Source organism: Enoplosus armatus, chromosome 2, assembly GCF_043641665.1.
Source record: "Enoplosus armatus isolate fEnoArm2 chromosome 2, fEnoArm2.hap1, whole genome shotgun sequence".
Taxonomy (NCBI): Eukaryota; Metazoa; Chordata; class Actinopteri; order Centrarchiformes; family Enoplosidae; genus Enoplosus; species Enoplosus armatus.
In genome coordinates, this window is record NC_092181.1 from 8,664,839 (window position 1) to 8,677,751 (window position 12,913).

The 12,913-nt window shown below is 45.8% G+C and overlaps 2 protein-coding genes across 2 annotated transcripts; both read left to right on the forward strand.

Annotated features, from left to right (window-relative positions):
* The first annotated feature begins 189 nt into the window (after window positions 1-189).
* On the forward strand, window positions 190-10,663 carry LOC139303523 (zinc finger protein 596-like). Its single transcript, XM_070927370.1, has 4 exons — window positions 190-269; window positions 7,155-7,290; window positions 9,655-9,748; window positions 9,939-10,663. Exons 1-4 carry the CDS (start codon window positions 190-192, stop codon window positions 10,661-10,663), a joined length of 1,035 nt encoding a protein of 344 aa, XP_070783471.1.
* LOC139302358 (uncharacterized) lies at window positions 3,503-7,096 on the forward strand. Its single transcript, XM_070926040.1, has 5 exons — window positions 3,503-3,797; window positions 5,246-5,349; window positions 5,564-5,681; window positions 6,629-6,910; window positions 7,044-7,096. The coding sequence occupies exons 1-5, from the start codon at window positions 3,503-3,505 to the stop codon at window positions 7,094-7,096; spliced, it is 852 nt and encodes a 283-aa protein (XP_070782141.1).
* Window positions 10,664-12,913: the final 2,250 nt, after the last annotated feature.

Below are 12,913 nucleotides of genomic sequence, written 5' to 3' on the forward strand. Positions count from 1 at the left end.
CACTACAAGATTTCGTTTCTCACAATGCGATGCGATACGGGACGATATGAAAGGGTGCCGAGGCGTCCTCGTGGAGTCCTGAACAAAGTATTGGCAATTCTTGACTGGAGGCGGGGGGGACCTGCTAGCCCAGTTAGCCTAGCTCCAACAACTCCAAAGCTGCCTTACTGACATGTTTCATGTAGCGGCATGGCGGCACAGCGGTTAGCGTCACGTCGTATCGACGTGTCCTTGAGCGAGACGCCGGTCGCCATCGGTGTGTGTGAATGGTTGATTCTTGAGGGCTGTCTTTACTGTCAGTGGACCCGACCTTGACATGTATTGGTGACTAGCTTGCTAGCCAAGATACAAAATGAAATTAAGACAGCTTTGGAGTTGTTGGTAGTTATGACGGCGCTAGCTAACAAGCTAACTATTTCCGCCTGCCTCTAGCGTTAGTGTGCTAATCTGAGCTAATCATTCTCCCGGACCCAGCCCTGTACTGCAGGCTCAGAAATGATATAAAATCCATCTCCTTAAGTATATTCTGCAAAAAAAACTGTCAGACTCTTCCTTTAAATCACTGTGCACTGTTTGTTAAAGCCAGGGGCGAAATGCGGAGGCAGTGCTGGTACACGGTGAGTGTTTTTTCATGATCACACGTCCGCTCCTGTTGCTTGTGTTGCTCCAGCATCATTAATGAGTGGCCTTCGAGGCAGCCCAGTGTTTTAATAGCAAATCTTGTAGTGCAGGCCTGCAGCCTCCTCGTCTATGACCACGTTCATGATTATGTCTGTCACACTGATTGTCGGTGTATTTATTTACTCCTCGTTTTTCTCAGAACAGAGGGGGAGATGTTATGTGCTGTTGTCCAGAAGGTTGACCAGGTTTGTTTCCGGAATTGGGCAGTGAAATCAGAATATTTTATTTTTTTAGGTACAAAGCTCAATTGACGCAGGCCTGCAATGTTTTAACCCCCCCCCTCAACTTGTCACAGGTTGAAACCTGACGCGTCCTTTCAGTGTCAATGATTCTTTGCTCTCAAGTTAATATCAAAGAACAAAGGACTGTAAAAAGATGTAAAGTAAAAACATATATATCAAGAGAGTCGTGTTTGTATGTGTAGGTGTTTGGATGTAATTGGCACTAGCTGTAGGTGGCACAGCTAAAACAAATATTTTGCCTTTTAGTATTCTTTCATGACATGTTCCAGTGTTTCAAAATGTATGGGTGTCATTAAACATGTAAAAGGTTTGCAATGAACTTGGCCGCGCTGTGGGCATCATTTCTGTGGTGTAATCGCACATATACAGTGCTTAACACATTTATTAGACCACCTGTCATAAAAATGAGAAAACACAAATATTTTAGAAATCTGTCAAAAACTTGTTTCAAAATAAAAAATTTTTTATGTATGTTATTTATTAGGCAAATAACAAACTGGAACAACTAAATAGTCCTTATTCACATATATTAACCACAAATCTTAATATTCTGTATGACCTCCTTTGGCCCTGATAACAGCTTGCATTCTCGCAACCACAAAACAAATGTTTCTGTTCAAGAATGCAAGTAAATAACTGTAATCTGGCATCTCAATCAAAAAATAATTTCTGCTTTTTTGTAAAACAGTAAATTTGAGAATTCATGGATAACAACAATAATTATATTTTAGCATTGAAGATATCATTTTGATTAATATCATCCGAAAACACTGCATGGTGGTCACTGCTCCAAGAAGACATTTTCTAAACAGCTGAGACGTCTATAAGATGAGATGTTGTTGAAGGTCAGAAGTCCAGGTCTGGGCCAGAGTTTTAGACTCTGGACCTCGTCACCAACGCTTCGTCTTCTGTAGGATTGAGTAGCTCTTGGAGTCTCAAACAGGTTCAAAGAATTCACCGGAGACGATCAGAGTTCGATGCAATAGAGTTTTATTCTTTAACAGAGATAAAAACCCGAGCCAGTCCCGGAATCTGACTGGGGAAAGGTGTTTTGCACAAAGTTCTTATATAGTCCAACATGCCCTGCCTTCTGGTGGTTTTTCTCCACCCTTTTTTCTAAAAATAATTCATCGTTGCCGGGTAAATATTGGTGTAATTTCTCCCAAATTTGGGATGGTCCAGCCCCCTGCCCAGGCATGTCCAGGATTTTTTTTTGGGTGTTTTCCCACTTGGCAGAGACATTGCTGATCCGAGTATCGGTGGCCTAATTGTTTTGGAATTAAAACCCACAGCCGACATCCTCATCTCCTCTCTCTACTTTACGACCTCGTTACTTCTCTCCGTTTGCAGCCTCATGTTAACCGTCTTTCCAGGCCATATTTATCTTAAGAATTTAATAACTGTCAGGTTACATGTTTCAACAAACACGGCTTTCCTCACTCGTGCAAACCTCAACATTAGATATGGATATTGTTGATTAGCTGAGTACATTTTATTATTTCATAATACAGAGCACTGATATAAGCTGATATACTGATATAAGTGAATAATGTGGCACACTGTCTTCTTTGGAACATGTCAAGAGACTGACACTTTGTTTTAAAGCTGCATTTCTTGGTCATATGGGAGCAGAACACAATATTGACATATTATCGCCTTATAAAGTTGTTATGACTGACGTTTTATTATTTTTATGTTATTTATTTGAAGTGTACTTTGATTTTTATGTTTGGCCCATGTCCCATCCGCTAACAGGGGGGTGGGCGGGGCTTATGACCCAAACTGCAGCCAGCCACCAGGGGCCGATCGAGATGTATTGGCTTCACTTTTGGGGGCGCTGTCATGTTGTCTGTCTTTAATATACAGTCTGTGGCATCGCCTGATGAATGTATGTCCAGTATGCTCTCTCTCTGTTAGCTCTGTTTTGGGTCTCCACCGACTCCTGAGGAAAAATGTGTGTCTCTTTAGCTGCTAAATGCTAACACCATGTTCACCGTCTGCTGTCTCTGCTGAGCAGGAAGTGAGAGCCACGAGACTCAACCAAAACAATGCGTTGAAAGATGCTAATATTCCTCGTCGAGTTGAGGGTGGCTGCAGAGTTTGGTGACGGTTCTCTGTGGGTTCGTCACAACGAGCGACATCTTTTTACATTGTTAATGTAAAATAATTGATAAGTGCAACCGTCAACGCGCCACCTGACAGAAGAGACGCGATAAAAGCACTCTGAAATACACCACCTTAACATGTCACATAGAAAGACTGGTTGTTAAATACAACAAACAGGTCGCATGTAAAGGGTGAATTGTTATGAATTCGTAACTAAATTTATCGGAAGAAATACTCCAGGACTTAGGGTAATGTTTGTAGGACCGGAAATGACGCCACATGTTTGCGGCGGTAGCTTGTGTGGACAGACCGAGGAGAAGCTACGTTAGCTTAGCCGTCTTTTACCTGCTCAACATTTAAACGCGGACATCTTCCTGACGCAGTAATGGTTTGAGCAAAACCTCCAGCACACCCCAACCCTGCTGGAAGGAGGTCAACGGTATTTTCGACGCGAGCCACCGACCGTAGGAACAATGTCCAGCCGCTTGGCCTTCCAGACCCAGCTGGCCTCCATCATGGAGGTCCTGGCTAATGCTGCGGTGGCGGAGATCTGTAAGCTGGTGGACGACGACTATGCGGTGGTGAGTCTACAGATGTCCCAGTGCCAGAGAGAGAACAAAGCCCTGAAGAGGAAGCTGCATCTGCTGGAGCTGAAGATGGCCCGGGGAAACGCCGAGAGGAGGCTCCGGGAGAGCGCCATGAACAGCAGCCGACCGAGGGTGCAGATAAACACCAGCGATAGGCTCCGAGATTCCTCGCCTTCCGGCGGTAAGATGGCAATAAGAGTGGTCCACTTCAGACTAAAACCCCGCCAGTCTCTTCATGTTCAAACTCTTACGTGTGTGTTTGTGTGTGTGTGTGTGTGTGTGTGTGTGTAAGGGTGTAAACGTCCATTCTACCAAGTTGAACAAGCCAACACACTGTTTACTGAGGGCTGAGGTCAGCATTCACATGAGGGAGACTCAACAAAGCTCCTTTCACTGGTTAGCAGTCTGTCACCAAGTTTACTAATAGCCTTAATTCCTATTTTGTGATTTATAACTTAAGCGTTTTAAGCCCACTCAGCTCCAGTGGTTTGTTGCTGTTAGGATCAACAGTGGCCTTTCTAAGGACATTGCATCGTGCTAACGTGTCACAAACCGCTGAAGACCATACGCCTTCACAATGACATTAGAACACGGCTCAAGTCTGCGTGTGCTAGAGCTGGACAGGCCAGCACACATTAGACGGCTGACATGATCTACAAAGGTAGTAAATGCAGTATCAGATCAGCCAGTTTCTTTGTACACACTTGAACTGCATTCCACAATATCCATCCTGGTATGTCCAGTCAATTCAAATTGCAATCACAGTATTGTCACCCCTCCCTGACCTCCCTGTCCTCAATGCAGGAAAGTAGTAAACGGCGTTGTTTGATGGGTGAAACCCAGACCACGCCTCTGTCTCATAGTATCAACAGGTTGTGTACTCACTCTGATTCTGAATCAGATTCTGAATCAACCCCCAGACGTTAGCTATCCGGTGCATCGGCTGCAATGTTGGCTGTAGAGGTAGCCCGTGTGCAGCTGTGGGTTTAGTGAGTCTGACCAGTGACTGTACGTTGCGTTATGTGTGGCCTGAACGCGCGCACACGGAAGGGTTCAGGGATCAGTGCTTCCCCCGGTTCACGTACAGACAAATGTCACACTTGGTTTGAAAATGCAGACTGTTAACAGGTGTATTGTTGCAATTATGTTATAGGGGTGTAAAGTAAACGATGAAGCGGCGCTGTCGCACCATAACGTGGGTAATTGCGATGGATGAGTGATGGACGACAGCAGGACCAGTCAGTGTTCAGCACTTGGCTTTGATGGAACAGCTGGTGTATTATTAAAAAAAGAGAGAGAGGGGCTGGTTTTCAATTACACATTATGCTGCGACCTGTAGAGAGCACCGAAGAGGCCCAGGACAAGTATCAGCGGCTCCTTATTCTTCTGTCAACACTTTCCTATTTACGCATCCAACTGACTCAGAGCAACATGAGCATGTATTTGGAATGGTGTGTTTGTGTCCACTACACAGTAATACTGATTAATATTCCTTAGATACAATATGCTTGGGTTTATGTTCAGCTGTTTTATGGTGGTCATGACACATTCTCTGCTTCCACTGTAGTGACACTGTCGGTGTTTCTAAACAGACTTTTTTTTTTTAAAAATTGAATTTCTTGTTTCTAGATGGTGTGTTTGCGCAACAGATGGATGTGGCTCTGTGGTCTGGCAGAGCTGCTGCAGCGAACGCAGCCAGCGAGCCGCTCCACTCTGACAGCATCCAGAATAAGGTGAGCCCACCACAAGGGAGCACTGGAGACATAGAAACGAATGGACGGGGATATGGGGATGGGACAGGTTAACCCTGAACTTGTGTGTAAACACAGAAGGCTGTGTGTTTGCACACTGGGCAGCTGTTGTGAGTGACTGCATGTACTGTAGCTGCAGGAATATGAAGCTGGTCTTTGCTGACCCCTGAAGTGACAAACCTGCCTTGTTGTGCAGTCTCCGGATGTGCAGCTGGTGGAGCCGGAGGCAGTGCTGGTGAAGGAGGAGATGGTGGAGGCAAACATGTCACGAGTTGAAGAAACGGAGGAAGACGTGCCGCTTATAGGAGATGATGGTGAGTAAGGACAAACTTCTGATGCACACGTGTGTGTGTAAGGCTGAGTATTAAAACAGGAACCAGTTGAGTACTGGTTCCTGTTTTCTTCTTCAGCACTCCTTTTGCACACGCTCACTTTACTAATACTGGCTGCGTAAACAGTTGAATAGTGGAGGAGATTTATCAAGTCTGCTGATGTTGATGTCATAGTGATGTCATCAGGGTCATCTCAGGTTGGGCTGGGAGACTACAAATGCATATCAGAAAGACTTTGTTACAAGTCGCGGGCGTTGAATTTGAAAGACATTGGTGTTTACCAGGCATCATGGGAAATGTAGGTCCCAGTGGTTTTGAAGCTTTACTTGGGACTAAAAGTCAGGATTCGATGTGGACCATTCCTAGGCCCCAACGTAATGGATATAATACTGTTTTCATTGACTAATTGTTGTCAGTCACTTCTATTTAGCCATTTCTCCAACCGCTCAATTGTTCATTCACTGTCCAAGAAACTCAACACTTCCTGCAGGCGTTGCACATTAAAAGCCTACCAACAGTTAAAAGTTCATAATCCCTCACTTATTCCTGTTAGGCTTAAAAAAAAAAAAAGCTGAGGGGTGGGGTGGTGACATGCTGCGCTAAGGACTCACCCCCCCCCCGTAGGCTTTTAAGTGAAGTGCGTTTCATGGACGATAAGTGTGAGATCAGCGGAGTGAACTGCTGAATTGGTGCTTTAGAAATGTACATTATGATGAATTAACCATGTGAGCCATTAATGGGGATTACTAATAACAACGATGGCTCTTTGATTAATGAAGTCATTGATAGACTGATCTGTCTAAGCAGATTTAGCACCATATGAGGCATGAATATTTTGTACGTAGGAAACGTAGTCTGTATCAAGAGGCTGAAGTATTATTTTCTGAGTTTTCTTTCTCCATTCTTTGTCCCACCTTGTCTCTGTTAAGGAGTGGTGGAGTGTGTCCCCTGTGGAGCTGCAGGGCCGAGACTCAGCCTCGAACAGCAAGACACCCGCTCACAGTCCCAGATCCAGAGCAGCAGGATGAGGCACAGCGGCGGTGGCGGCGGCGGCGGCAGCAACAGCAGAGGAGTGGAGGTCAGTGACTCCTCTCCTCTCCTTAAGTGTGAACTCAGTGCCCCTGTGGAGGGCAGAGACTCTCCGCAGGAAACGCTAAACCCACACCAGTATATCGATGACGGCAGCAGTGACTCGCAGTTTGACGCGTTGAGTGACAACAATAAAAGCGCTAACTCGTTTGTTGAGGAGTTTTTTGGCGAGCAGTCGGGGGTTGAAGTGGAGGGAAGGGGGCCGTCTTGTTCATACTCGATGGCAGCGGCTGATTTTCCATCAACCTCCTCCAGTATTAACGGCTGGACCCGTTACGGCCCCGGGGTCCCCCCAACCCAGCCCTTGAGTGACAGCAGCAAAGTGCGCCGTCGAACCGGCACCAAGGAAAGACTGTTTGTCTGCAGCTACTGCGGCAAGGCCTTTAACCGGCCCAAGAAGGTGGAGATCCACCAGCGCGTCCACACGGGGGAGAAGCCTTTCAGCTGCTCCACATGTGGGAAGACGTTCTCCGAGGCTGGGAACCTGAGGAAACACCAGAGGGTTCACACCGGAGAGAAACCATACAGCTGTGGGATGTGTGGCAGGGGATTCGCCTGGATAAGGAACCTGAAAACACACCAGCAAAAGAGCCACCCTGAAGTTTATACTGAAGAGGAGACCTGAAGTCTGCTGTAGGGTGTAAAAATCCAGCAAAGACTTAATGATGGAGGGAAAATCGTTTGTGCACAGGAGCCTGTTAAGAACAGATGTCTAAATGTCTCACACAGCAGTTAACAGGAAACATGTTTTAAATGTGGCTTTCAAAGAGAGAAGTAAGAATAAGTGGAGAAGCAGCTTTTGGATGGACAATTTGAACTTTAGTCATGACTTTTAAAATGTCTCTCCACGTGGTGTTCTGGTCAGGTGGAGGATGCCCCCCCCCCCCCCGAGGCTGCAGGATCAGTGACATCTTTTAAATCACTTCTCCAAACGTCTCTTTAACAAAAAAACAAACAAAAAAAAGCGTGTTATTAATGCTAGCACACCGTTTTATTTCCAACATGTCTTTATTATTATTGTTTGTTATTCTACATTATTATTTATATATTATTGTTGGGTGTTTTTATTCCATTTTATTTTTGCATTATTTTAATTGTTTTCCCCCTCATTGCCTCCTGAAATGTTTTAATCCTGTTCCAACCATGTAAAGCACTTTGTAACTTTGTTTTGAAAAGTGCTGTATGTAAGGTTATTATTATTATTGTAACAAATCTCATGTTGAGACTCAAACCAACATGTTAGTCCGTCTTTCAATACTGTCTGACTTCCTGGCGCTGAGCTCAAAGCCCATTGGTTCCTACTGAAGACATAAATCTTAAAAAAAAAAAAAAAAAAACACCTCACAAATACATAGTTTCGTGTCCAAAAAGGCTCGGCCATTTCCTCAAACAGCTGATCGCTGTAGTTTTTACCAAGCAAACCGGAGGAAGTAGTGCATTCGCTGTTTCAGCGGCGGTACACACAGTACTTGTTAGCAGACACGTTCACTGTTTTGCTTTGAGTCTGATCGTGAGATGTGATGGCCGCGAGATGAATAGAGAACACCGGCGGACTTGTGCTAACATGATCTTAGCTCACAGACTCGCAGGTCGGACTAAGATCCCGCTCAGGTGGTTCTGGGAGACAGGTCCCTGTCCCTCAGCCACGTCTTCAAACACACGGGCTGAGGCGGCGCTGTGTAGCTTTTAGCACATTCCTCGAGTAAAGCTGCTGCGCGGAGATGAAGGCACGTACAGATGAGCCAGCGCAAAATTTAAAGACGCGTCACTCAGACTGACTGTTCTGTTTTAAAATGTGCTTTGTCCAGTGATCCGTGTGCTGTTTTCATGGGTTATAAGGCTGGAATAGAAGTCTTCAGCCAGTCTTCACTCACTAACTCACTGGGTCTGAAAATGGTATCCATGTACTCCTAGTTAAGTGTTTGACAGCATTGTCGAGGAGGGGAGTGTCATTTTAAAATGTCACACATTTCTTGTGTTTTATAGTTGAAATATTTCACATTTTGTATGCAACGTTTCTTTTTATGGAATAAAACATGTGCTTCTTAAACCCGCTGAAAAGTCTTCTTTTATGCCGCCATGAAGTGTGTATGTATGAAGCCAAGCCGTCACCGTCCGACGCGATCCTCATTATGTCCCAAATGTATTTCAAGCAGGCCTCATTTGCAGCTTGAACTTGGCGATGGTCGCCACTTTGTTCTCGCTCTCGGTGCTCCACTCTGCATGCGACAGCACAAGAAGAGAAATCAAGTGACAAGTGGGTATCGGCGCCGGTGCTCTCAATCCGAGGCGGGCTCAGATCAGTGATTGAACATTTCCACTGATCCATTTGGCAGCCGTGAGCCCACAGAGAAGTGTCGCCAAACTCTGCAGCCACCCTCAGCCCCATTGTTTTTGGTGGAGTCTCGTGGTCTCCCATCCACCAGAGCGAGAGAGTGCTCTACCAGAAGACCGCACACTACAGAGAGAGAATATTCGTTCAACACAAGTGAATGCTGAAGTTGCTCGGCGTCCGCTGGATGGGCAACACATGAAAATAATGCAGCCCAAGTTATTTACTGAGCAGTTTGTAAATGACCTCAATCGCGTCTTTGGGATTTCTCTTCTGCGGTTTCTTGTGGCGTCTGGGACGTCAGCTCGACTTTGGATGATCTCCACTCAAGCCAAAGTCATGCAATTTTCCGGGGTCTCTCCAGCCAGGCCTATCTCCACACTTCGGAGAAAGGTCGGGCTCAAGTCCTTGTCATTCTGAGATAGGGGTAGGGTTGGGGGGGGGGGGCTCTAAGCTTGTTTGTGTTTCTTTAAACCCATCAGAATCGGCAGTAACGTCAGACATTTCCTCTCTTCATTGTGTGTGTGTGTGCAGAAGGAAGAGGAGCCAGATGTGGTGCTGGTGAAGGTGGAGGAGGTGGAGCCGGTGACGGGGACCCAGAGCCAGACGGGCCTCAGCATACAGGAGGGTGAGTGGACACGTCCGCCTTTCTTTTGAACGTCTCTGTATAGTATCTCAACCCAGCATGCGCCACTCGGAACTGATCAATTTCAAAATAAAATGCCCACTTCCTGTACACTGGAAAGGCCCGCTACAGTTTATCCTGTCCGGCAGAGACAGAGAGTCTCGACGCTCAGTATCTGTCTCTTTGTATCCAGGGTTGGTGGAGTCCAGCACCGATGACTACCGAGCAGTTCTGCCATTTGATGAAACCACGCAAACGTCCGCCAATCAGCTGTCTGACCTGCAGGAGTCTGGGCGGGGCTTCTCAGAGGTCAGCTATGGCCGTTCGTCACTGTGGACTAATGGGGAGGGTAGTTATTGTCACGACGACAGCCTCCCGGGGCCGTCCTCACACTGCGCCCCCCTCTCATACCTGCCCACCACACTCATTGGAGCAGAGCCTGGCAGCTCTGGGAGGGGACTGGCTGTTGAAAGCTCTGGAGGCTTCCACACCTCTGTGTCCTTTCAGCAGCAGCCTCCTGTTATCGATCTGTCAGAGGAGCCCAGCCCCATTCAGGTTGGAGGTCAGATACAGGAGCCCCAACAGTTCCTGGAAGCAGGTCAAAGTCAGGGTCAGGCCAGTTATAGCGGCGCCGATATGCAGCAGAAAATCCCCAGGAAGAGGGTTTGCATCTGTAGGTTCTGCGGCAAAGGGTTCAGCTCCCCGGCAAATTTAGAGTCTCACCTGAGGACTCACACGGGGGAGAGGCCGTACGGCTGCAGCATCTGTGGCAAAAAGTTCTCTCAGTTCTGGAACCTGAAGATCCACAGGAACATCCACACCGGGGAGAGGCCGTACCAGTGCTCGCTCTGCCCTGAGAGGTTCTCTGACCCCAGCAACCTGAAAAAACACCAAAAGAGACACCACCCGCAGGCATAGGCACGCGGTCAGGGACACACTGTGTTATAATGTCTCAAAAACCCCTAAAGAGCCGTATATATTACAAAATCAAACCGACAAATCAGCAAGATAATGACCACATCTGGCTCACTGTCCTGGAGCCAAAACATGCTACAGGGAATTGAGTCAAAACTCTGCAGAAGTTTATAGGACAACCTCTATATTTCTCCATTATAATTCTCAGAGGAAAAACTGTAATTAAATAGTGTTGGAGTATCAAATAATAGCCAGCGTGAACAAATGGAGGTAGGTCCCTAATAAACATTGAGGGGTGGAGTTACCTGCACTATGGTGGCTCACATGGTGAAATCCAGTATAATGTCCATTTCAAACAGTCACATGGTACGCACCACTCTCTCTATTTAACTTTCTTACACCATCTCTCTGAGCGCAGTTAAGCTACTGTCAGTGGAACTCAACACTTCCTGCGCACATTTCAAATTAAAAGCAGGAAGTGTGTTATGTGTTGTTTAATTGACAGTAGCTTAACACTGTACAAAAGAACGGCAAAGGAGAACCAAGAATGGGGTTCCTGTTTGAGAATAGAAAACAAGCCAAACAATAAATAACGAGACATTTTTTAATCATGTTCTTCCCGTGAAAATGCATTCAGTTTGCTCTTAATAGAGGATCCTCATTACATAGTTTGCCTTTGTTTCATCTACTAGAGTAATTCTCACCTTGAGGAATGTGTCATTTTAAAGTGTGACTACTGTGTAAAACACAAGCCGCCGTAGCACAAACGTATGTAACGGACGTGACAAATGTAACGCCAGCCTTTTCTATTGTGTCACAATTTTGTAAATCCTGCTCTATGTCCAGAGGTTGCCATTGTAAATCATTAAAACTTTATAAAAACTCAACATGTGAATTTGTGTTTTCATTATAAATGATACATTACGAAATTGTGACACAATACTATCATCAAATCTGTAACTCACACAGTACATTGTTCAGTTCAGTTTTATTTATGTTGCGCCAAATCATAACAGAGGTTTATCTCAGGGCGCTTTTCACGTAGAGCAGGTCTAGACCGTACAGTGTCAAGGAAAAACTCCCTTTAACAGGTGGTGGGGGTTGGGGAAGGACATACAGTAGCACAATGCACGATAGCGATAGCAATAATATTAGTAACAATAATGATAACAGGACTAATAATAATAGTTGTAGCAGCGGATGATCAGCAGGAACATGGGGGCCAGTAGGTGCAATCGTAGATCCAGACTCCACAGCTCCGGAGGCAGAAATACCTGCAGAAAGCAACAGAAGGAGAGAGGAGCTCAGTGCATCATGGGAAGTCCCCCGGCAGTCTGGGCCTATAGTTTATAGCTGTTCTAATTTGTATTGACCAAATGTAGAACTAGACTTCACCAAATTTCCGAAGCGCATACTTTTCACAGAATGACCCCTTTCCATTTTGGACCAAGCGCCAACCTCCGGGTCTGAAAAGTGAAGCCAACGCAGAAGTACCTGTCTAATGGCCAGCAGGGGGGGGTGGGGGGGGCGACTCCAGTGGTCCGATTGTGTAGAAGTCTATGAGAAAATGACCCTAATTCTCAATTCAATTCAATTTTATTTATATAGCGCCAAATCACAACAGAAGTCATCTCGTGACACTTTACACATAGAGCAGGTCTAGACCGACTCTTTATAATGTTATTACAGAGACCCAACAGTTCCCACCATGAGCAGAACCAGACTCTAGGTGGGGGGGTCATCTGCTTTGACCGGCTGGGTTAGAGAGAGAGAGAGACATAGAGAGGGAGGGGGAGAGACAGATAGACAGAAAGAGACAGAGAGAGAGATAGACGTAGAGACACAGACAGGCAGGGATGTATGGCAGCACTAGCAGTAGCAATAGCAGCTATAATTAAAATAATAATGGAAATATGACTGATAATAGTAGTTACAGCTGTAATAATAGCTGAGATTAATAATAGCAATAACAGCTTTAATAGTAACAGAACTACGACTAAACATAATAACTGTAGTGATGAGAGTCAGGCAGGCCCATGGCAGCAGCAGCCAGGCGTACCAGGACCACGATCCACAGGAACCTGCAAGACGACAAAGCACTAAGAAACTCCGGGGAAGAAATAAAGTTAGTAACATGCGTTGGACTGTGATGAATGTGCAAAGATGAAGAAGGAGAGGAGGAATGCTCAGTGCATCATGGGAAGTCCCCCAGCAGTCTAGGCCTATAGCAGCATAACTAGGGGGCTGGTCCAG